The sequence below is a fragment of the Aquarana catesbeiana genome, linkage group LG03, assembly GCF_042186555.1.
Source record: "Aquarana catesbeiana isolate 2022-GZ linkage group LG03, ASM4218655v1, whole genome shotgun sequence".
Taxonomy (NCBI): Eukaryota; Metazoa; Chordata; class Amphibia; order Anura; family Ranidae; genus Aquarana; species Aquarana catesbeiana.
In genome coordinates this window covers 19,600,897-19,624,377 of record NC_133326.1, presented here as the reverse complement: position 1 = coordinate 19,624,377, position 23,481 = coordinate 19,600,897, and the positions used below count along the sequence as shown (strand labels likewise).

Sequence of the window (23,481 nt, the reverse complement as noted above, 5' to 3'; positions counted from 1 at the left end):
CCGACAGCGAAGGCTCCCTGTGCACCATCCCCGCTGGCAGAACACAAAAGCGTTGCAGGGGGCATTTCCCAATTAACACTGACTGTGAATCAAGCAATTTTCTTTTTTCTTTGTTGCAGGAAAGACAATCAAATCATCTTTGGCAGGACTTCGTGGCAGGATTTCTAGACTTCCAGGTAGAAAAACCGGTGTAGTGACTGGTGACACTTCAAATTGATGAGACTAATTATATGCCCTGTAATTATGTGAAATTAACTATAAACTGTGTTTAATTAGGCCATGAAGACCTTAAAAGACTCCACAATACAGAAGCTCTTATCTTCTTTATTAACCACTTGCCTACCGTATAATTCAGACATACGGCGGCAAAGTGGCATGGTTGCGCCAGATCATGTATCTAGCACGTGATCCGACTCTTCGGGTCTGGGGCACGCGCATGCGTGCCGTCACTGGCCCGCTCCCATTACACACAGCGAGATGCTCATCTGCGGGTACCGCAGACTCGACACCCCCGATGCCTTCAGTACAGAGGGAGACCGGCGGTCTGTCAGTACACAAAGGTAGGGATCCTGTGTTCCTGCAAAGCGGGGACATGGATCCATGCCTTCCCCTAGTACAAGCACCTCCCCCACAGTAAGAAAACAACAACAACTAGGCACACATTTAACCCTTTGATCACCCCCGATAACCCCTTCCCAGGCAGTGTCATTAGTACAGTGACAGTGCATATTTTTAGCACCAACCACTGTATTAGTGTGTCACTGGTTCCCACAAAGCGTCAGTTAGTGTCCGATTTGTCCACTGTAATTTCGCAAATCCCACTATAAAAGTCACTGATCGTCGCCATTACTAATAAAAATAAATAAAAATCTCCCATAGTTTGTAGAAGCTATAACTTTTAGCAAACCAATCAATATACGCTTATTAGGATTTTTTTTTGCCAAAATATGTAACAGAATAAATATTGGCCTAAATTGATGAACAAATTAAATTTTTTTATTGGTTGTGTGATATAGCAGAAAGCAACAAATAGTTTTTTTTTTTCAGAATTGTCGCTCTTTTTTTTTGTTTATAGTGCAAAAAATAAATACTGCAGAGGTGATCAAATACCACCAAAAGAAAGCTCTATTGGTGGGGGGGGGGGACACATACATTTTATTTATGTACAGCGTTGCACGATCGCACAATTGTCAGTTAAAGTAACGCAGTGCCGTATCGCAAAAAATGGCCTGGTCATGAAGGGGGGTAAATCTTCCGGAAGTCAAATGATTAATCTGAGTCTCCTTCCCATCAGGGTTCTAACTTGGGAGGGTGTGTCAGATGACCAGTACACCATTAAAGCTAAACTGCATAAGTGTGTGTGTGCACACACAGTATCTCACAAAAGTGAGTACACCCCTCACATTTTTGTAAATCTTTTCTTCTATCTTTTCATGTGACAACACTGAAGAAATGACACTTTGCTACAATGTAAAGTAGTGAGTGTACAGCTTGTATAACAGTGTAAATTTGCTGTCCCCTCAGGACTACCAGTTGACGTATCTCAAGGGACATGCCCTCTTCTTCAGAGGAAAACTAGAAACATATCAGCTGGTAGTCTGACTTATGTCGGGGTCATGCGAGTTCCATCTTTTGGAGGACCATATTGTCAGCTGGGTTTATGTACTACACTGCTTACCATGGACTTTTATTAGTACGCACTCACTGGCTTTAATTTCCTAATAAAGTGTTGATGGTAATGCACTACTGTCAATCAAAGCCAGTGACGAGGGAGCGGCAGGGGGATGGGGGGGCGCGGCTGAGTGCCACTGTCGGTCAATGGACGCAGAAGCGGAGCTCAGGAGCGAGCACGCACGAGTGCCCCCCATGGGTAAACGGCTTCCCATGTGGGCACTGAACATAGGGGAAGGGCCAGGAGCACCAATGGGAGACCCAAAAAAGGAGGTTCGCGGCACATTAAAAAAAAAAAATTTATATTATACATACACATATATATACATATATATATACACACATATACATACATATACACACACATATATACATATACACACATACATACATACATACACACACACACACACACACACACACACAAATCTCCCCCATTTTGTAGACGCTATAACTTTTGCGCAAACCAATCAATATACGCTTATTGCGTTTTTTGGGGGTTGTAATTATGTAAAATACATATTGTCCTAAAAATGATTATTATTTTTTAATTTGGGGATATTTATTATAGCAAAAAGTAAAAAATATTGTGATTTTTTTTTCAATATTGTGGTTTTTCTTGTTTATAGCGCAAAAAAAATAAAACCGCAGAGGTGATTAAGTACCAGCAAAAGAAAACTCTATTTGTGGGGAAAAATGGACGTCAATTTTGTTTGGGTACAGTGCCGCACGACTGCGCAATTGTCTGTTAAAGCGACATAGTGCTGTATCACAAAAAATGGCCTGGTCAGGAAGGAGGGGGGGCGGGGGGGTGGGGGTAAATCCTTCTGGGGCTGAAGTGGTTAAAGTGGGAGCAAACTCCCTTTTGTTGATTTTCACCTATAGGTACAGTATATACACTCCTAAACTTGTACCATTTACGAGATATTTATTTTAAAAGCAGCCAATGACGTCACCGGCGCATGCGCTCAGAAGGAATGGTATACCTGTGTTGCTCCTTCAGAGCCCTGTGACATAAACAGTGACTCCCAGGCGCATGCGTGGGAGTGACGTCATAGTGGCTCTGCCAATCATACCGCCAAAGCCTGCGAACCCTGAAGGAAGATCGGGGGAAGACAGAAGCACGTACAGTAGTAATAGCGTGCTGCTGGAGGGCTTCATTTTCAGGTAAGTCTGTCATAATTTGCTAGTATGTGATGCATACCAGCACATTAGGACTTACATTTTTTTTTTTTTTTTTTGCTGCTAGTGCACAAACCATCAAGCATTCAGTTCTATATAAAACACAAAATAATGTTTTCTTTTACTGAAACAGTCACAGAATAAATACAGACACTTTTTTTTATTAATCTCTTGTAAATCTTGAAAGAGTAAGCCAAGATGCCATGTTAAAAAAAAAAAAAAAAAGAAGAAGAAAGAAAGAAATGTGTAACATGGGAGAGCCTTCTATCCATCCAGACAGGTCTCACCATTTTGGCTGAAGGTGCAAAGTGTCTATTTTTCTATTCAAACAGATACAAACAATGAAGAGACGTGTAGACGAGGGCTGTCCACCACACAACATCAGTCAACCTTATTGGCTGCAAACCATTTGTAAGGATGACATCATTAGGAGCGTCGAACTGCAGTAAACAGTATTTGGTAACCTGGCAAATCAACTTTTCCGGAAATTCAACATTCTAGGGGAAAGTCTGTCTTTTCGGTATGCAAAATATACCCAGACCTGCTAGAAAGCACACAGCGTGATCCAACTGTACTCCAGGCGAAAAGGACTTGCGTCGTGAGATCCTTCAGGGCAGTAACAAAGACGCTGTTGTGGCAGGCGGTACAGTCCATTGACCTTGCTGGTATTTCTTACAGAGAGAACACCAGCAAGGCAGCTTAACCTCATCCCCCTGCAGAAGGTCCTCTTCGTCCCGGTCTCCAAGCACAGGCTCCTCCTCCAGCGCCTGTCAGAGGATTATAACCTGGAGAAGAAAAAAAAAAAAAAATAAGGGAAAAAGGAAAAAAAATAAAAAATAAATATATATATATATATATATATATATATATATATATATATATATATATATATATATATATATATATATATACATATACATATACACACACATATACATATATACACATATACATATACATATATATATATATATATATATATATATATATATATATATATATACACACACATACATACACACACACACACACATACATACATACACCAGTGAGTACACATATTTTTGTAAACAACACTGAAGAAATGACACTTTGCTACAATGTAATGTAGTGAGTGTACAGCTTGTATAACAGTGTAAATTTGCTGTCCCCTCAAAATAACTCAACACACAGCCATTAATGTCTAAACCGCTGGCAACAAAAGTGAGTACACCCCTAAGTGAAAATGTCCAAATTGAGCCCAATTAGCCATTTTCCCTCCCCGGTGTCATGTGACTCGTTAGTGTTACAAGGTCTCAGGTGTGAATGGGGAGCAGGTGTGTTAAATTTGGTGTTATCGCTCTCACTCTCTCATACTGGTCACTGGAAGTTCAACATGGCACCTCATGGCAAAGAACTGAGGATCTAAAAAAAAAAAAAAAAAAAAAAAAAAATTTTTTTTTGCTCTACATAAAGATGGCCTAGGCTATAAGAAGATTGTAAAGTCCCTGAAATTGAGCTGCAGCACGGTGGCCAAGACCATTTAGCGGTTTACCAGGACAGGTTCCACTCAGAACAGGCCTCGCCATGGTCAACCAAAGAAGTTGAGTGCACGTGATCAGCGTCATATCCAGAGGTTGTCTTTGGGAAATAGACGTATGAGTGCTGCCAGCATTGCTGCAGAGGTTTCGGGGGTTGGGTGGGGGGGGGTGGGGAGAGATTAGCCTGTCAGTGCTCAGACCGTACACCGCACACTGCATCAAATTTGTTTGCATGGCTGTCATACCAGAAGGAAGCCTCTTCTAAAGATGATGCACAAGAAAGCCTGCAAACAGTTTGCTGAAGACAAGCAGACTAAGGACATGGATTACTGGAACCATGTCCTGTGGTCTGATGAGACCAAGATAAACTTATTTGGTTCAGATGGTGTCAAGCGTTTGTGGGGGCAACCAGGTGAGGAGTACAAAGACAAGTGTGTCTTGTCTACAGTCAAGCATGGTGGTGGGAGTGTCATGGTCTGGGGCTGCATGAGAGCTGCCAGCACTGGGGAGCTACAGATCATTGAGGGAACCATGAATGCCAACATGTACTGTGATATACTGAAGCAGAGCATGATCCCCTCCCTTCGGAGACTGGGCCGCAGGGCAGTATTCCAACATGATAACGACTCCAAACACACCTCCAAGACGACCACTGCCTTGCTAAAGAAGCTGAGGGTAAAGGTGATGGACTGGCCAAGCATGTCTCCAGACCTAAACCCTATTGAGCATCTGTGGGGCATCCTCAAATGGAAGGTGGAGTGGCACAAGGTCTCTAACAGCCACCAGCTCCGTGATGTCCTCATGGAGGAGTGAAAGAAGACTCCAGTGACAACCTGTGAAGCTCTGGTGAACTCCATGGCCAAGAGGGTTAAGGCCGTGCTGGAAAATAATGGTGGCCACACAAAATATTGACACTTTGGGCCCAGTTTGGACATTTTCACTTAGGGGTGTACTCACTTTTGTTGCCAGCGGTTTAGACATTAATGGCTGTGTGTTGAGTTATTTTGAGGGGACAGCAAATTTACACTGTTATACAAGCTGTACACTCACTACTTTACATTGTAGCAAAGTGTCATTTCTTCAGTGTTGTCACATGAAAAGATAGAATAAAATATTTACAAAAATGTGAGGGGTGTACTTACTTTTGTGAGATACTGTACAGCTGCTCTACCTAGAATTGAATCCCAGCGCTGGTAATATCTGTATTTCCAGTATCTCTATATAGTCTCAAAAAGCTCAGCCTTGTGAGTAAGCAAAAGGACAGCAGGGCTCCAGTGTCCATACAATGCAATCTAACCCCGGGTTTTGGCATTCAAACTGTTAAACAGGGAGATGGTATACCATGGCCTCAATGGCCTCATGCACACCCCCCCCTCGTTGGTCGATTGGCCACACATACACAACATTCATATTGTACATGCATGCATTCATTAAATAGTTGACATGTTTGGCGATGCAAAGCCAGAACAGATCCTTGTTTATGTTAGAATGCACGACTATCTTTTTTTAGCGTGGCTCCCCAGTGATCTGAAATTCTAGAAATACTGACCGCCGTTTCTGAGAGGTCTCCGGTCTGGTTTCGGTTTTGGGGCAGAGGATGATGCGGAGGTGCTTGCAGATGGCTCCTGCGGCTGAACACAAAGAAGAGCAGTGATATGAATAAATGCTTTTTGTTTTTGTTTGTTTGTTTTTTAGAACTCACCTTCGTTAAAACTCCCTAGAAGAGTCAGTGCCCATCCTCCTGCTCACACATCATTTTATCTTATTTGGAGACCAGCCTTTCTCAACCATGGTGCCCCGGGGTTCCTCCAACGATTACGAGTGGTTCCTTGAGCAATTTTTGCCCCTCTTACCGCTGGTGCCTATGTTTTTTTTTTGTTCAGCTATTTGTAAAAGGGCAATATTTTTTCCATTGGAGACCAATTAAGGGTCATTGTTCCCACTGACCACCACCCTAATGTGCCCTGGAGCTGTGAATCTAGTAATTATTGGCAGAGGATCCTCAAAACCTGAAAGTTATATAATCGGTTCCTCCATCTTGAAGAGGTTGAGAAAGGCTGCTCTAGACATACGTGGTACTGTTTTTAAAGTCATAAGATCCTAAAAAAGAAATGTCTTTATGGCGCAAGTAGCGTATGGGTAACAACCTCTCCTAGCAGAGAAAAAACACTGGGATTCATAACCATGGGTCCAATAAACCAGTCTTTATCAGATATGTCAAGGGATGACTCCGGTATGCTTCCTGGGGGCATGGCTACGCATTTCAAGGCCTTCCTGCTTCTTTGTTAAGGGCTTGACAAAAGAGGCAGGGACATCTTGAAATACGTAGCCACGCCCTCAGGACATCCCCCCGGCATCTAACATCATCCACTGTATTCCTCTGGAGTTGCCTCCCAACCAGGAAGTGCTGTGAGCTTCCTAATGCTTAGAGCTGCACAAGCCCTGAACTGGATGCCTCCGAAACGGGGTTCAGCCGCCAATCCCTGAGGACGCCTTATTACGGAGAAACGCGTGGGGCAGAGCTAGTACTGCAACTTCATGACGCAGAAACGTGCTGGACATTACCGCGGCCGTGCTGTGGAGTTTTGTTACCGCTCCTTATCCTCATAAGGATAATAATTTTATAAAAAAGTATTGCACTAATGGGCTTCTCCCTTCTTATATTTGATAGATACCCTTGCTGGAGCATGTTGGCGGAGTACAGGCTGAGGTACATATTCCCGTGGTGGGAAATCTGGTGGATGGGGGTCATTAGAACCGTTTGGAGATCCGATGGTGAGAGGGTCGGCTCTCTAGTGCGAGACAGATAAACTGCAATTGATCTCAATTTTCTGAGATGAATTTAATCCGGTAAGAGGCCTCCCTATCTGAGAAGCACTTTTAGCACTTTGGTGATATTTTATAAGCACCTGGATGGACTTCATATAATTGATCATGAACTCTTACTTAAAAATGAATAGCGATTTATGAATTGTTTTATTATCTATTTTCACATCATGTTTACCATTTTGCACCAGACATGAAATATTGTTTATTGAATATTATTATGGATACATGTATTGTATAGTGTCACTACTTATGATATGAGGGATATTTAAAGAGACAGCACACTTTATTTTTGCTGCAATCTTCTACAGATATCCTGATTTCCTATGCTCTGCAAGCCTTCACAAACTTATATGTGGAGTTGCCATTTTTTTTTATCCTGCAATAAATGGTTTTAATGCTGCACTTAGATGGTGCCCTCCGCTGGGTAACTTTTTTTTTTTTGTCTTGATTCACAAGATTCTAACCAAATTTTCTGGAAGAAGAAGAAAAAAAAAGAGAAAGAAGAAAGAAGGAAGAAGGAAGAAGGAAGAAGGAAAAAAAAAAAAAAAGAGAAAGAAGGAAGAAGAAAAAAAGAGAAAAAGAGAAAGAAGGAAGAAGAAAAAAAAAGAGAAAAAAAAAGGAAGAAGAGAAAAAGAAGAAGGAGAAAGAAGAAGAAAGAAGAAAAAATACAAAATACAGCTACAAAAATTTTAAAATACAGGTATCCCCCACCCCCTCTCAAAAAGGGTATACATCAAGCATTTCTTGTGCAATTCCAATGCAGCATTCTGCTACACATTTTATGTATGGGGAAATGGGTACAAACAAACTTTTAAAAAAACAGTATTGCAGGCATCATGACAGTTCAAATCATGGAAAGATCCCCTTTTCAGAAAATGTCTCAGGTATTCTGGATTATAGAAGGTTATTTTACACTGATCTGTGCAACTGTATACACACACACACACACACACAGAATACATAGTCCATCCAAAGAATGTGAAAAATGTTAGTATTACCTTATAACTTCCTTGAGGCTGGATTCACATCTACGCATTTTTAGTGCTTTTTGCATATTTACACTACAGTCCATTTAACATGGTTTCCTATGGAACACGTTCTGTAGTGCAAATTTGCAAAATGCAAAAGGCACTAAAAATGCCATAGGTGTGAATCCAGCCTTACACGAAGTTGAGGAGAGGTTGAATTGGAATTTTTTTCTTTTGTACCCTGTGATGCCTATACATACAAGCAGGGCCAGGACAAGGGGTGGGCAGGAGGGTTGTCTGCCCTGGGTGCAATGGTTTATTGCAGGGATGGGGGCACCCCGACAAGGGAGGGGGGGGCAGTTGGCATCTTAGCCCTGGGCGCTGGATGACCTTGTCCCAGCACTGAAGAAATGGGGGCGAGGGCGTCTCTGGAACGGGAATGCACAGACCACAATACAAACAGAAATGGTGACATTTCCTCGCTCTACTAAAGCTGGTCATACACTATGAGAATATCGTCCAGTTCGTCAGGTCCTGCCGCCACCCTCCCGACTCAAAAATCGAAGAAGCCTTAAGCTGGATACACACTATACAATTTTCTTTAGATGTACCAAAACCATATACTATGAGGTCTAACCTAAACTCTTGCAAATGTATGCAATCAGGCAGGCCCTTGCACTACATAGTTAAAAGGTACAACAAAAGTTGTATAGTGTGTATCCAGCTTTAGGCAACCCATAGACTGCAAATTTCTTTCCTGCAACCATGGGTGCGGGGAAGCCATCCCCCCTGGGAGAAGACAGTGATTATTGCTAGCGGCTACAGCAGCCGCTAGTGATAACGGCAAGTAAATCCTAGTAGGCTGGTTATACCCAACTTGATCAATCGGTACATTCAGCCTGCCCACACACATGGCTCCTGCTGAACTGGCCGAGACTGGAACAGTCTATGGGCCAGCCTTATGGAAAACTGTCAGCCAATCAGATGCAGCCATCTATCAGAATACAACAGCCACAGTGCGAGAGTTTGTCCCGCCACAGTGGATGGAGGAATCTGTGGGCTGCGAAGAAAATTGAACTGTGTATGGCCAGCTTAAGGCCCCTTACATACTTGCATAAGGGACAATTATACATTATATACGGGAGACCCAGCAGGGGTTCTCAGCAATTATCTGTGAGTGGAGACCCCATTGAAATCAAAAAGGGGGCTGACCGCTCCCACAGCTAACTGTGGCTATTCGCATGTAAATCGCTCAAGCAACAATTACCGACAAAGAATAGGCCCCGGATGCAGGCTGTATACATCCAGGGCCTATCATTGGCAGGTAATCGCTTTCCTACACCTATATCTGACCAACAGGATACCAGCATCACTAAAGTCATCACAGTACAAGCGACATGACAAAAGAAAAAATAAAAAAAAAAAAAATAAAAAAGATAAAATGGCCGTGTTTTAATGTTTGTTTGCTTAGATACACTGGAACCTTGGATTACGAGCATAATCCATTCCAGGAGAATGCTTGTAATCCAAAGCACTCGCATATCAAAGCGAGTTTTCCCCATAGAAGTCAATGGAAACGAAGATAATTCGTTCCGCATTGACTTCTATTGCATGCAATACCGCATGTGGCCAGAGGTGTGTGTGTGCTCGGGGGGGGGGCCAAAGAGCATCGGAAATACTCGAAGACAGCTTGGCTGAACTCGGAAACCCTCGGAAAGGCTCGGAAACACTCGGGATTGGAGTATTTACGAATTGCTCCGGACCGTTCCGAGTGTCACCGGCGCCCCCGCACCTCTGGCCAAATGCGGTACTGCACACCCCGTTGGCTTGAATCCTGCTCGTTTTGCAAGACAACACTCCCAAACTGATATCCGCTCTGCTGGCAGGATTCTGTTGAGCAAACCTGAATCTTCATCCTCACCTGACTGATGGGAGAAGTCACCTTGTAACTCTTCCCTTCCTTCATGCTCTCCCAGCTCTCAATCTTCTGCCGCCTCTTCTCTTCTTCCAGCTAAGATAAAAACCAGAAGGAGAAAACATGAGAAGAACACCAGGAATTAAAGTGGTTCTAAAATGTTAAGGTTTTTATTCTTGTTTTACCACACAGCATTCTTTGCATTAAAATAATAAAACCTTCTGTGTCCAGGATCCCCCAGCACCCTCTTATACTTATACAATGCAACCGGTTAGAAAGCCCATAAGAATCACAATTACTCTCCCCCAGCGATATACTGTAAATAGCCCAGCCATTCAACCCCCCCCCCCCCCCCCACAAAAAAAATTAATTACATAAACTCTCTTCAGCACTTGGAAAATTAGCAGAATTTTGCCCAGTTCCTGATGGGCTGACCAAAGTCCAAGCCATGGGTGGCCCTGTTGGCACCCTCCCATTGACATCCTTCAGTCATAAAACAAAAGAGGAGCTGTGCAAAAAAAAACTGTCAGCCAAAAACAGCACCCGATTCCAAATCAGATGCAGCCATGGTTTGGGTATTCCGCGGGTGTCGGCTGTCATAATACAATCGCTAGCAGGGGAGGTTCTTCCATCCGCTCTGTTTAGCAGGGATTGGGGAATGAAGCGTTCGACCAGCTATGGACAGTTGGGAGTGTGCCATCCTCTTAAGCCTCGTACACACAATCGGATTGTTGGCCAACAAAACCGTGGACTTTTGTCCAAAGGGCGTTGGCCTAAAACTTGTCTTGCATACACACGGCAAGGAATTGTTGGCCAACAATCACAAACGTAGTGACGTACTACGTGGTTTTTCAGCTCTTTAGCACCACCCTTTGGGCGCCTTCTGCCAATTTAGTTTTAATAGAAGTTTAATTTAGTTTTAATAGAAGTTTGGTGAGTGTTGATTCGTGCTTTTCATTTTGTTTCTGTGCGGCCGTTCGTCAACCAGCCATGTTGTAGAATTGGAGGAGATAACGTGTTATTTTTTATTAGCCTTGGAGTTATTGCTTTGACCCAAGTCCAGTCCAGGAACAGGAGGAGGAGGAGGAGTTCTTGGACCAAAAATTGGTTGCTTTATTAACCACTTCAGCCCCGGAAGGATTTACCCCCTTCCTGACCAGAGCACTTTTTACAATTTGGCACTGCGTCGCTTTAACTGCTAATTGCGCGGTCATGCAATGCTGTAACCAAACGAAATTTGCGTCCTTTTCTTCCCACAAATAGAGCTTTCTTTTGATGGTATTTGATCACCTCTGCTGTTTTTATTTTTTGCGCTATAAACGGAAAAAGACCGAAAATTTTGAAAAAAAATGATATTTTCTACTTTTTGTTATAAAAAAAATCCAATAAACTCAATTTTAGTCATACATTTAGGCCAAAATGTATTCGGCCACATGTCTTTGGTAAAAAAAATGTCAATAAGCGTATATTTATTGATTTGCGCAAAAGTTATACCGTCTACAAACTAGGGTACATTTTCTGGAATTTACACAGCTTTTAGTTTATGACTGCCTATGTCATTTCATGAGGTGCTAAAATGGCAGGGCAGTACAAAACCCCCCCAAATGACCCCATTTTGGAAAGTAGACACCCCAAGGAAATTGCTGAGAGGCATGTTGAACTCATTGAATATTTATTTTTTTTGTCCCAAGTGATTGAATAATGACAAAAAAATAAAAAATAAATAAAAAAAAAAAAAAATTACAAAAAGTTGTCACTAAATGATATATTGCTCACACAAGCCATGGGCATATGTGGAATTGCACCCCAAAATACATTCAGCTGCTTCTCCTGAGTATGGGGATACCACATGTGTGGGACTTTTTGGGAGCCTAGCCGCGTACGGGGCCCCGAAAACCAAGCACCGCCTTCAGGATTTCAAAGGGCATAAATTTTTGATTTCACTCCTCACTACCTATCACAGTTTTGAAGGCCATAAAATGCCAAGATGGCACAAAACCCCCCCAAATGACCCCATTTTGGAAAGTAGACACCCCAAGCTATTTGCTGAGAGGCATGTTGAGTCCATGGAATATTTTATTTTTTGACACAAGTTGCGGGAAAGTGACAATTTTTTTTTTTTTTTGCACAAAGTTGTCACTAAATGATATATTGCTCAAACATGCCATGGGCATATGTGGAATTACACCCCAAAATACATTATGCTGCTTCTCCTGAGTACGGGGATACCACATGTGTGGGACTTTTTGGGAGCCTAGCCGCGTACGGGGCCCCGAAAACCAAGCACCGCCTTCAGGATTTCTAAGGGCATACATTTTTGATTTCACTCCTCACTACCTATCACAGTTTTGAAGGCCATAAAATGCCAAGATGGCACAAAACCCCCCCAAATGACCCCATTTTGGAAAGTAGACACCCCAAGCTATTTGCTGAGAGGCATGTTGAGTCCATGGAATATTTTATTTTTTGACACAAGTTGCGGGAAAGTGACAATTTTTTTTTTTTTTTGCACAAAGTTGTCACTAAATGATATATTGCTCAAACATGCCATGGGCATATGTGGAATTACACCCCAAAATACATTATGCTGCTTCTCCTGAGTACGGGGATACCACATGTGTGGGACTTTTTGGGAGCCTAGCCGCGTACGGGGCCCCGAAAACCAAGCACCGCCTTCAGGATTTCTAAGGGCATACATTTTTGATTTCACTCCTCACTACCTATCACAGTTTTGAAGGCCATAAAATGCCAAGATGGCACAAAACCCCCCCAAATGACCCCATTTTGGAAAGTAGACACCCCAAGCTATTTGCTGAGAGGCATGGTGAGTCCATGGAATATTTTATATTTTGACACAAGTTGCGGGAAAGTGACAATTTTTTTTTTTTTTTTTTTTTTTTGCACAAAGTTGTCACTAAATGATATATTGCTCAAACATGCCATGGGCATATGTGGAATTACACCCCAAAATACATTCTGCTGCTTCTCCTGAGTACGGGGATACCACATGTGTGGGACTTTTTGGGAGCCTAGCCGCGTACGGTGCCCCGAAAACCAAGCACCGCCTTCAGGATTTCTAAGGGCATAAATTTTTGATTTCACTCCTCACTACCTATCACAGTTTTGAAGGCCATAAAATGCCAAGATGGCACAAACCCCCCCCAAATGACCCCATTTTGGAAAGTAGACACCCCAAGCTATTTGCTGAGAGGCATGTTGAGTCCATGGAATATTTTATATTTTGACACAAGTTGCGGGAAAGTGACAATTTTTTTTTTTTTTTTTTTTTTTTTTGCACAAAGTTGTCACTAAATGATATATTGCTCACACAGGCCATGGGCATATGTGGAATTACACCCCAAAATACATTCTGCTGCTTCTCCTGAGTATGGGGATACCACATGAGTGGCACTTTTTGGGAGCCTAGCTTCATACGGGGCCCCGAAATCCAATCACCGCCTTCAGGATTTCTAAGGGCGTTAATTTTTGATTTCACTCCTCACTACCCATCACAGTTTCGAAGGCCATAAAATGCCAAGATAGCACAAAACCCCCCAAAATGACCCCATTTTGGAAAGTAGACACCCCAAGCTATTTGCTGAGAGGTATGGCGAGTATTTTGCAGCTCTCGTTTGTTTTTGAAAATGAAGAAAGACAAGAAAAACGTATTTTTTTTTTCTTTTTTCAATTTTCAAAAGTTTGTGACAAAAAGTGAGGTCTGCAAAATACTCACTATACCTCTCAGCAAATAGCTTGGGGTGTCTATTTTCCAAAATGGGGTCATTTGGGGGGGGTTTATGCCATCTGGGCATTCCATGGCCTCCGAAACTGTGATAGGCAGTGAAGAGTGAAATCAAAAATTTACGCCCTTAGAAAGCCTGAAGGCGGTGCTTGGTTTTCGGGGTCCCGTACGCGGCTAGGCTCCCAAAAAGTCTCACACATGGGGTATCCCCGTATTCAGGAGAAGCAACAGAATGTATTTTGGGGTGTAACTTCACATATTCCCATGGCATGTTTGAGCAATATATCATTTAGTGACAACTTTGTGCAAAAAAAAAAAAAAAAAAAAAAAATTTGTCTTTTTCCCGCAACTTGTGTCACAATATAAAATATTCCATGGACTCGACATGCCTCTCAGCAAATAGCTTGGGGTGTCTACTTTCCAAAATGGGGTCATTTGGGGGGGTTTTGAACTGTCCTGGCATTTTATGCACAACATTTAGAAGCTTATGTCACACATCACCCACTCTTCTAACCACTTGAAGACAAAGCCCTTTCTGACACTTTTTGTTTACATGAAAAAATTATTTTTTTTGCAAGAAAATTACTTTGAACCCCCAAACATTATATATTTTTTTAAAGCAAATGCCCTACAGATTAAAATGGTGGGTGTTTCATTTTTTTTTTTCACACAGTATTTGCGCAGCGATTTTTCAAACGCATTTTTTGGGGAAAAAACACACTTTTTAACATTTTAATGCACTAAAACACACTATATTGCCCAAATGTTTGATGAAATAAAAAAGATGATCTTAGGCCGAGTACATGGATACCAAACATGACATGCTTTAAAATTGCGCACAAACGTGCAGTGGCGACAAACTAAATACATTTTTAAAAGTCTTTAAAAGCCTTTACAGGTTACCACTTTAGATTTACAGAGGAGGTCTACTGCTAAAATTACTGCCCTCGATCTGACCTTCGCGGTGATACCTCACATGCATGGTGCAATTGCTGTTTACATTTGACGCCAGACCGACGCTTGCGTTCGCCTTTGTGCGAGAGCAGGGGGGGACAGGGGTGCTTTTTTTTTTTTTTTTTTTTTTCCTTATTATTTTTTTGCTTTTTTATCTTATTTTTAAACTGTTCCTTTCATTTTTTTTTTTTTTTAATCATTTTTATTGTTATCTCAGGGAATGTAAATATCCCCTATGATAGCAATAGGTAGTGACAGGTACTCTTTTTTGAAAAAATTGGGGTCTATTAGACCCTAGATCTCTCCTCTGCCCTCAAAGCATCTGACCACACCAAGATCGGTGTGATAAAATGCTTTCCCAATTTCCCAATGGCGCTGTTTACATCCGGCGAAATCTAAGTCATGAAATGCTCGTAGCTTCCGGATTCTTAGGCCATAGAGATGTTTGGAGCCATTCTGGTCTCTGATCAGCTCTATGGTCAGCTGGCTGAATCACCGGCTGCATTCTCAGGTTCCCTGTTGGTACAGGAGAGCCAGAGAAAAACATGGAAGACGGTGGGGGGGGGGGGGGTCATTCCCTCCCACTGCTTGTAAAAGCAGTCTAGAGGCTAATTAGCTGCTAGGATTGCTTTTACATGAAAGCCGACCGCTGGCTGAAAAGAATGATACCAAGATGATACCTAAACCTGCAGGCATCATTCTGGTATAACCACTCAAAGTCCAGCAACATACCAGTACGTTGCTGGTCCTTGTTGGGCATATATTGTAAACTTTTTTTTCATGCAGCCTGTGGGCTGAACGAAAAAAAGATATTGATCGGTGGGTATGCCCACCATTAGAATACCTCCCTTCATCCACCCACTTCTAATGATGGGCATACATGCACCATTTATATATGCCGAAGCATGGGGGCATCCTCCCGCAAAAGGCAGGAGCAAATTGCTCCTCCACCCACTGCCCCCACGCTTCGGCATATATGCTGAAGTATGTAACTGTGGTGGTGAAATCACCTCCGACAGCGCTGGAGTCACGGCTTTATGTATCGTGGGAGCAAACGCTGTTGCTGTCAAGATAAATAAATCCGCGCTGCAACTGAATGGCGTATCTGCTAAGCAAATGATGGTTAACAAAAAACAAAGTAACATTACAGTATAACAGTAATACTTACCATACCTGCAAAGCAAATACAAAAAAAAAAAACATAGTAAAAAATAAAACATTTAACGCAACCTGTGCCTACCTAAAATATATATATGCCGAAGCATGGGGGCATCCTCCCACAAAAGGCAGGAGCAAATCGCTCCTCCACCCACTGCTGCCCCCACGCTTCGGCATATATGCTGAAGTATGTAACTGTGGTGGTGAAATCACCTCCGACAGCGCTGGAGTCACGGCTTTATGTATCGTGGGAGCAAACGCTGTTGCTGTCAAGATAAATAAATCCGCGCTGCAACTGAATGGCGTACCTGCTAAGCAAATGATGGTTAACAAAAAACAAAGTAACATTACAGTATAACAGTAATACTTACCATACCTGCAAAGCAAATACAAAAAAAAAAAAAACATAGTAAAAAATAAAACATTTAACGCAACCTGTGCCTACCTAAAATATATATATGCCGAAGCATGGGGGCATCCTCCCACAAAAGGCAGGAGCAAATCGCTCCTCCACCCACTGCTGCCCCCACGCTTCGGCATATATGCTGAAGTATGTAACTGTGGTGGTGAAATCACCTCCGACAGCGCTGGAGTCACGGCTTTATGTATCGTGGGAGCAAACGCTGTTGCTGTCAAGATAAATAAATCCGCGCTGCAGCTGAATGGCGTACCTGAAAACAAAAAAATGGTTAAAACACATTAAACTATAAAAAAATTACATACCTGAAAAGCAAACATGATAAAACATAACAATAAAACATTGCAGAATAGAATACAGTAAAAAAGAGAAGAACAATAGAGAGAAAATAGAGAGAGAGAGAACAATAAAAACGACAACTATTTTTGGTTTTTTTATTTTATATTTTTTTTGTGTATTTTTTTTTTTTTACTTTTTTTTTTTTTTTTTACATTTTTTTTTTTTTATAACTGTAACTTTTAAAACTGTAACGGTTCCAGGTTTGGGTCTCTCAAAATGCGATGGCATCTTGGGAGACCCTGTGAAAGTGTGTCCTAGTCTGTGCAGTGCTGTACCCTACGCTAAAACTCAACTAGTGTATGGTAGCGTTCAAAACATTCACCAATGCAAAGACCAGGATTGCCAGGACAGGAGGGACAATAATACCGGGTGTCACGCCTAAATCCGCGCTTGCTGCAGACACGACATTTTCTTTGGGGGGCTCGTTGGGTAGGGGTACTCTCGAGGACATAAGGAAAATGCCTCTCATGCAGCCGGCCTACTGCATTTGGTTGGGGAAGGTGAGGTGGAGCACCGTCTGGAAACAGAAGGGCTCTGACGATCTCTTCCTGGAATTTAAGGAAGGATCCAGTCCGTCCTGAAGCTCTGTATAGCACATGAGCGTTCAGCAAAGCCAATTGAAATAAGTATACAGACACTTTTTTGTACCAGCGTCTGGCCTTACGGGCAATTAGGTACGGCGCCAACAACTGGTCGTTGAGGTCCACCCCTCCCATATTTTGGTTATATTCGTGGACACAGAGGGGTTTCTCCACAACACCAGTCGCCGTAGTAATTTGGGTCGTCGTGTCTGCATGAAGGGAGGTAAGAACGAAAACATTCTTATTGTCCCTCCACTTCATAGCGAGCAAATTATTACACTGCAAGCAGGCTCTCTCCCCCAGCCTAAGACGGGAATCTACAAGCCGCTGAGGAAAGCCCCGGCGATTAGGTCGCACGGTGCCACATGCTCCAATTTGATGATCAAAAAGGTGACTAAAAAGTGGCACGCTCGTGTAATAATTGTCCACGTACAAGTGGTACCCCTTTCCGAATAAGGGTGACACCAAGTCCCACACTATCTTGCCAGCGCTTCCTATGTAGTCAGGGCAGTTGATCGGCTCTACGTGACTATCTTTGCCCTCGTAAACCATAAATCTACATGTATAGCCTGTGGCCCTGTCACAGAGCTTATACATCTTGACCCCGTATCTGGCACGCTTGCTGGGAAGGTACTGTTTGAATGACAAGCGGCCAGAAAATTTAATCAGGGACTCATCAACGCAGACAACTTGATGGGGGGTAAACAAGTCTGCAAAACGTTGGTTGAAGTGGTTTACGAGGGGCCGAATTTTGTAGAGCCGATCGTATCCAGGGTCTCCACGAGGACGACAGAGTTCATTGTCGTTGAAGTGCATGAACCGCAAAATCTGCTCGTATCGTGCCCTGGCCATGGAGGCAGAGAACACGGGCATATGGTGAATTGGGTCAGTGGACCAATATGACCGCAACTCACTCTTTTTGGTTATGCCCATGTTGAGGGAAAGGCCCAGAAAGACCTTAAATTCGGAGACCGTAATTGGTCTCCAATCTCTGGCAAGGGAGGACTGGGGAATAGTGGCGATGTGTTGACCAGCGTACAAATTGCTTTGGTCCACAATAGATCTATAGAGATCTTCGGTGAAAAACAGTGAATAAAAATCCAGTGGCGTAAAATCAACTGTTTCCACCTGAATTCCGGGTTGGCCAGTGAATGGGGGCAATACGGGTGCTGCAGAAGTGGTGGGTACCCAATTCGGATTGGCCAATGCAGCAGGAAGGGCACTATGGGCACGACGGGCCTGTCTTTGTCTTCTTGGTGGCAGCGGGACATTACTTGTGCTTGCCACCTCACCAGCTTGAACTGCACTTATGGGACTCGCCACGTCACCACGTGATACTGCAGTGCTGGATGTACGACCAGGGTGTACTAGGCCGCTGGTGCTTGCCAGTTCACCAGAAGGAGTAGCGGCACTAGTACTGCTCTGCTCCATACGAGGGACCTGCGGTTCTTGCACTTCAAGGACAGAAGAAGAAGTTCGGGGTCTGGTACGCCTGACCCTAGCAGGGACCACAACTCCGTCGTCAGAGCTATCTGTCATGGAGCCGCTGTCCTCTACAGGATCGTATTCTGAGCCTGAACTTGACAGATGAGTGACTTCCTCTTCACTATCTGTCATACTCAGAAACGTGTAGGCCTCTTCACTAGTGTACCTTCGATTTGCCATTTTGGCCTCTAAATTTAGGGGTACACTAGTGAGACTCACAGGCAAAAAAGCTCCTGACTGTCAGCGATTGATTCAAAAAGCTACCAAAAAACTGTTAGCGATCGCAGGGATCAGACCTGACTCTGCGACCGCTGCAGTTATGTGTGCTTAGTGTTTTGTGACAGTTATCGATTGATACTGCACTTGGGTGGGGTGGGCTGGGCTGGGCTGGGCCGAGGAGCAAAACGCAGGTGCTAGCAGGTATCTGGGCTGATCCCGCTAACACTGCGTTTTTTTGGGGGACCCTAAACTGCTGGGGAGTATAGATCTGATCGGATCAGATATCGATCCGCTCAGATACTATAGCACTAAGGGAGGTGTATGCTGCGTGCGTGGGTGTTAGCGGTACTGGCGCTAACCTGACGCTGCCTGGGGCGACGCAGACCTAAGCTGACCCTAAAAACTTAAGTTATATCACCGCCGGGCAATTAGGGGGTTAAACCTTTATAAGGTAATAAACGGCGGGTGCCCTAAAACTATAATAAACTGTAATAAACTATAATAAACTACAAAAAACAAACCAACTAACCAGCGTCACCCGTAACAATTATATGGTGATCACTGGTGAAAGGGTTAACTAGGGGGCAATCAAGGGGTTAAAACCTTTAGAAGGTAGTATATGGGGGTCCCTGTCGCTATAAAACACTGACAGCGAACCTATATACTTACCTCCCTAACTAGCGTCACCTGTGTCACTAATACAGCGATCAGAAAAACGATCGCTTAGTGACACTGGCGACGGGGGGGGGTCACGGGGTTAAAACTTTATTAGGGGGGGTTAGGGGGGTACCCTGGACCTAAGGGGGGTACCCTAGACCTAAAGGGGGCTAACCTAACTGCCCTAACACTTATAACTGACACAAACTGACACCAATGCAATAATCAGAAAAAAAAAAAAAACCTGCTATTGGTGTCAGTATGTGTGGGGGTACAGGGGGGTGATCGGGGGGTGACTGGGGGGTGACAGGGGGGTGACAAGTGTGCCTGCGTGTTCTACTGAATGTGTAGTGTTGGTGCACTTACTTGGATGTCTTCTCTCCTCGGCGCCGGACGAAAAGACCGACTAGAGGAGAGATGACATCACTTCCTCGGCTTCTGTTTACATTCACAGAAGCCGAGGAAGCACATCATTGGCCAGGAGCGATCGCGAGGGGGGAGCCACGAATGAGTGGCCTCCCCCTCACCTCCGATCGACCCTGACCTCGATCCGACCGCCGCTGGCACCGGGGGGGGGTCCGATCGGACCCCCCACCCGCGGGCAGGCAAGGACGTACCTGTAAGTCCTTTTGCCTGCCCGTGCCATTCTGCCGACGTATATAGTCGTGCGGCGGTCGGCAAGTGGTTAATAGTGACCAATTATGTCATATGCCTTTGCTGCGGGAGCTCCAGGAGAATAATCAGGATGGTTTTCGGAATTATCTCCGGATGACGGACCCCTGCTTTCACCAACTCTTGGCATTATTGACCCACTATATTAAGAAGCAGGACACATCCATGAGGCTTTTGTTTTAATTTTTTGGTTGAATAATAATGATTTAATTGGTTTTCTTTTTTTTAATGCACAATAAAAAAAAAAAAAAAAAAAAAAAAATGGAGAATAATACTTGGCTATGTGTTTTACTTCAAATGATAGTTTGGGAGTAGGCAGTTACATTAAAAGAAATACAATATAAAATTGACAAGGGACACCAACATAGTTGTATCTTTGATCTTAAAAGCTATGGGATAATGGTGTTGTGGTAACTTGACCAAAAAAAAAAAAAAACACACATAATAATGTTATTCTTGATATCACTAGAAAAAAAAAAGCCTTTTTAATTACGTTTGGCAGAACTCCATCAATATCACCAGCAAAGCAGCTTCATTATTATCCCATTAAAGAAGAAGAGAATTGTGCGCTGCATTTAGAGATTTCATAATTTGCCGCGTCACGAATGTTAATTCTCCATTACGAGCGACCGCTCGTAATTTACAAGACCGACCACTTCTGGCTCTTCCTTGCTTCCGAGCATGCGTGTTTGTACTTTGGACTTGTGTACACACTATCAGAAAATCCGACAACAGACATTTGTCCGCGGAAAATTAAAAAAACCTGCCATCCAACATTTGTCCGCGGAAAACCCGACAACAAATGTCCGATGGAGCGTACACGCGGTCGGATTTTCCGCCAACAGCCTGACATCACACAATTCCCGTTGGAAAATTCCGATCGTGTGTACGAGGCTTAAGGCTGCATTCACCCCTGAGCAGAACGATTTTCAGGCGATCTTATTGGAGTTGTTTTCATGTATATATGAACATTTTAGAAGCGGATTAGAACCGGTTCACATGTGTATTTAAGCATTCTTGTTTTAGCTAATGGAAAGCATTAGGGGGAAGTGACCAGTTCTTGAAGAATTTCAGGTATGGTATCTTGTTACATAGTTACATTACATATACACCATACCTTGCCTCTGGCAGCTGACAAGTCACTAAAAGCAGTCATTGCTACTCCAGTGATCTCCATCAGCTTCCAGGTCACGTGTTGAACGGGCTGCCCAGATGCATTGTGAATACAGGAGGAGGTCGGCCACTATTCAGAGTATGCAAAGTGTCTTCTGATTTGATGAGGTGGAGATTGTGACATCACTGCCCTGCTTCTCCCTCCTGTCCAATCGGAGAACACTTTACATTCATTCCGAGAATGCGAAGCATTCTCTGAGTGGTGCTCACATTGAGCGGCCGACCTGCTGTATTAACAACGCATTGGTCCATAATTACATAAAGATCTTGTGAGCCACAAATGGATTGATGCCTATAAAGTGAATCCAAATGCTTTAATCAGCTGCACACACTATCCACGTTTCATATCGTGTATGTGACAAAATCAAAATAAGTAATTGTGTATGCGCTAGGTAAAAATAAATACCGTGATAAAAATATGGATAACACCAAAAATTAATATCGTAGCGTGAAATATATAAATCACGTTAAAAATATACAATAATAATCAGTGCCATTCATTTGTGAAAACCAATAAATATATATATATATATATATATATATATATATATATATATATATATATATATATATATATATATATATATATATATATATATATATATATATATATATATATATATATATTCTATAAATCACGTTAAAAATATTCAATAATAATAAGTGCTATTCATTTATAAAAACCAGTGAATAAATATATATAAATACAACATGCAAAACGTGAAAAAATCCAAGTGATGATGAAAAAAAATTAATATTATTGAAGTGTCCAAAAATTCAATAAAAATAATCAATAAAATATGGTATATAAAGTGCAGGCATTAGTGTCCAAAAAAATATATATAGGCATTCCTCATGTTCTACCTATATGGTGTGCGAAATACGGCATGCTTTGGTGCCCTCCAGTGACCCCCAATAGCTCATGCGCTCACCTCTGAGCGTGTGACACAGTGATTAAACAGTGTCTATACACGCAGTGGAGCCACTCCTGGGCTCATATAGGATCTGTTGGGAATGATCTGCACCTCTCTCAGATAATCATCAATGGTAACATATGTAGGAAAGAAAGAAACTCCATAGTGTAATACCGTCAGAGATTTATTAAATTATAAAACCACTTCCCTCCAGGAGGGTACTCACAAGGTATGGGTGCGTCAGTGTACTATCCTATCCATAGTGTAATACACAGGGATACAGGAACAAAAGTCTGGCGTGCGGTGTGGTGTGTAATCCTCTGCTTGTCTGTAGCTCCGTCCTGCCCCTCCCCTACGCGTCTTCGGCACAGGGATAGCGTGCCTTCATCTGGGGGATCTAATAGGACGAGCGCTCATTGTATTATATATAGTATGTCTACTATATATGTCTACTACATTAAAGTGTTTTTCCACTCTAAATAAATAAATAAATAAATATGCATTTGAAAGACAGCACTGTGCAAATACAGTGTGACATAAAATATTACAACCACCATTTTATTCTCTAGGGTCTCTGCAAAAAAGAAAAGAAAAAAAAATATATATATATTGTATCAATACACACACACAATATTAGATAGATAGATAGATAGATAGATAGATAGATAGATAGATAGATAGATAGATAGATATTTGGGGGTTCTAAGTAATTTTCAAGCAATAAAATACTGATTTTAGCTTGTAAGCAACAAGTGTCAAAAAAGGTTTAGTCTTTAAGCACTTAAGGACCGAGCCTCTTTTTGAGATTTGTTGTTTACAAGTTAAAATAATTATTTTTTTTTTTTGCTAGAAAATTAGAAAATTACTTTGAAAAAAAAATATTATGTTTGGGGGTTCTGACACCCTAGAGAATAAAACGGCAGTAATTACAATACTTTAGGTCACATCGTATTTGCGCAGTGGTCTTGCAATTGCAAAAAGATAATTGAAAGATAATTTTACACTGTCTTTTAAATATTTTTTTTTGGGGGGGGGGGGTTGGGGGTTAGAATTATGATCTTGATTGTTTAACGATGCATCATGC

At 42.5% G+C, this 23,481-nt stretch overlaps 1 protein-coding gene across 1 annotated transcript in view; it reads right to left on the bottom strand.

Moving 5' to 3' along the window:
• Nucleotides 1–2,998: 2,998 nt before the first annotated feature.
• The window catches only part of SELENOS (selenoprotein S), a 44,259-nt gene continuing 23,776 nt past the window's right edge, over nt 2,999–23,481 (bottom strand). Inside the window, exons 4-6 of the mRNA XM_073618356.1 lie at nt 10,092–10,181; nt 5,923–6,004; nt 2,999–3,638 (exon numbers count right to left, since the gene is read on the bottom strand). Of these exons, the coding sequence (XP_073474457.1) occupies nt 3,559–3,638; nt 5,923–6,004; nt 10,092–10,181 (252 nt within the window). The 3' untranslated portion in view covers nt 2,999–3,558. The remainder of the gene's footprint in view (nt 3,639–5,922; nt 6,005–10,091; nt 10,182–23,481) is intronic.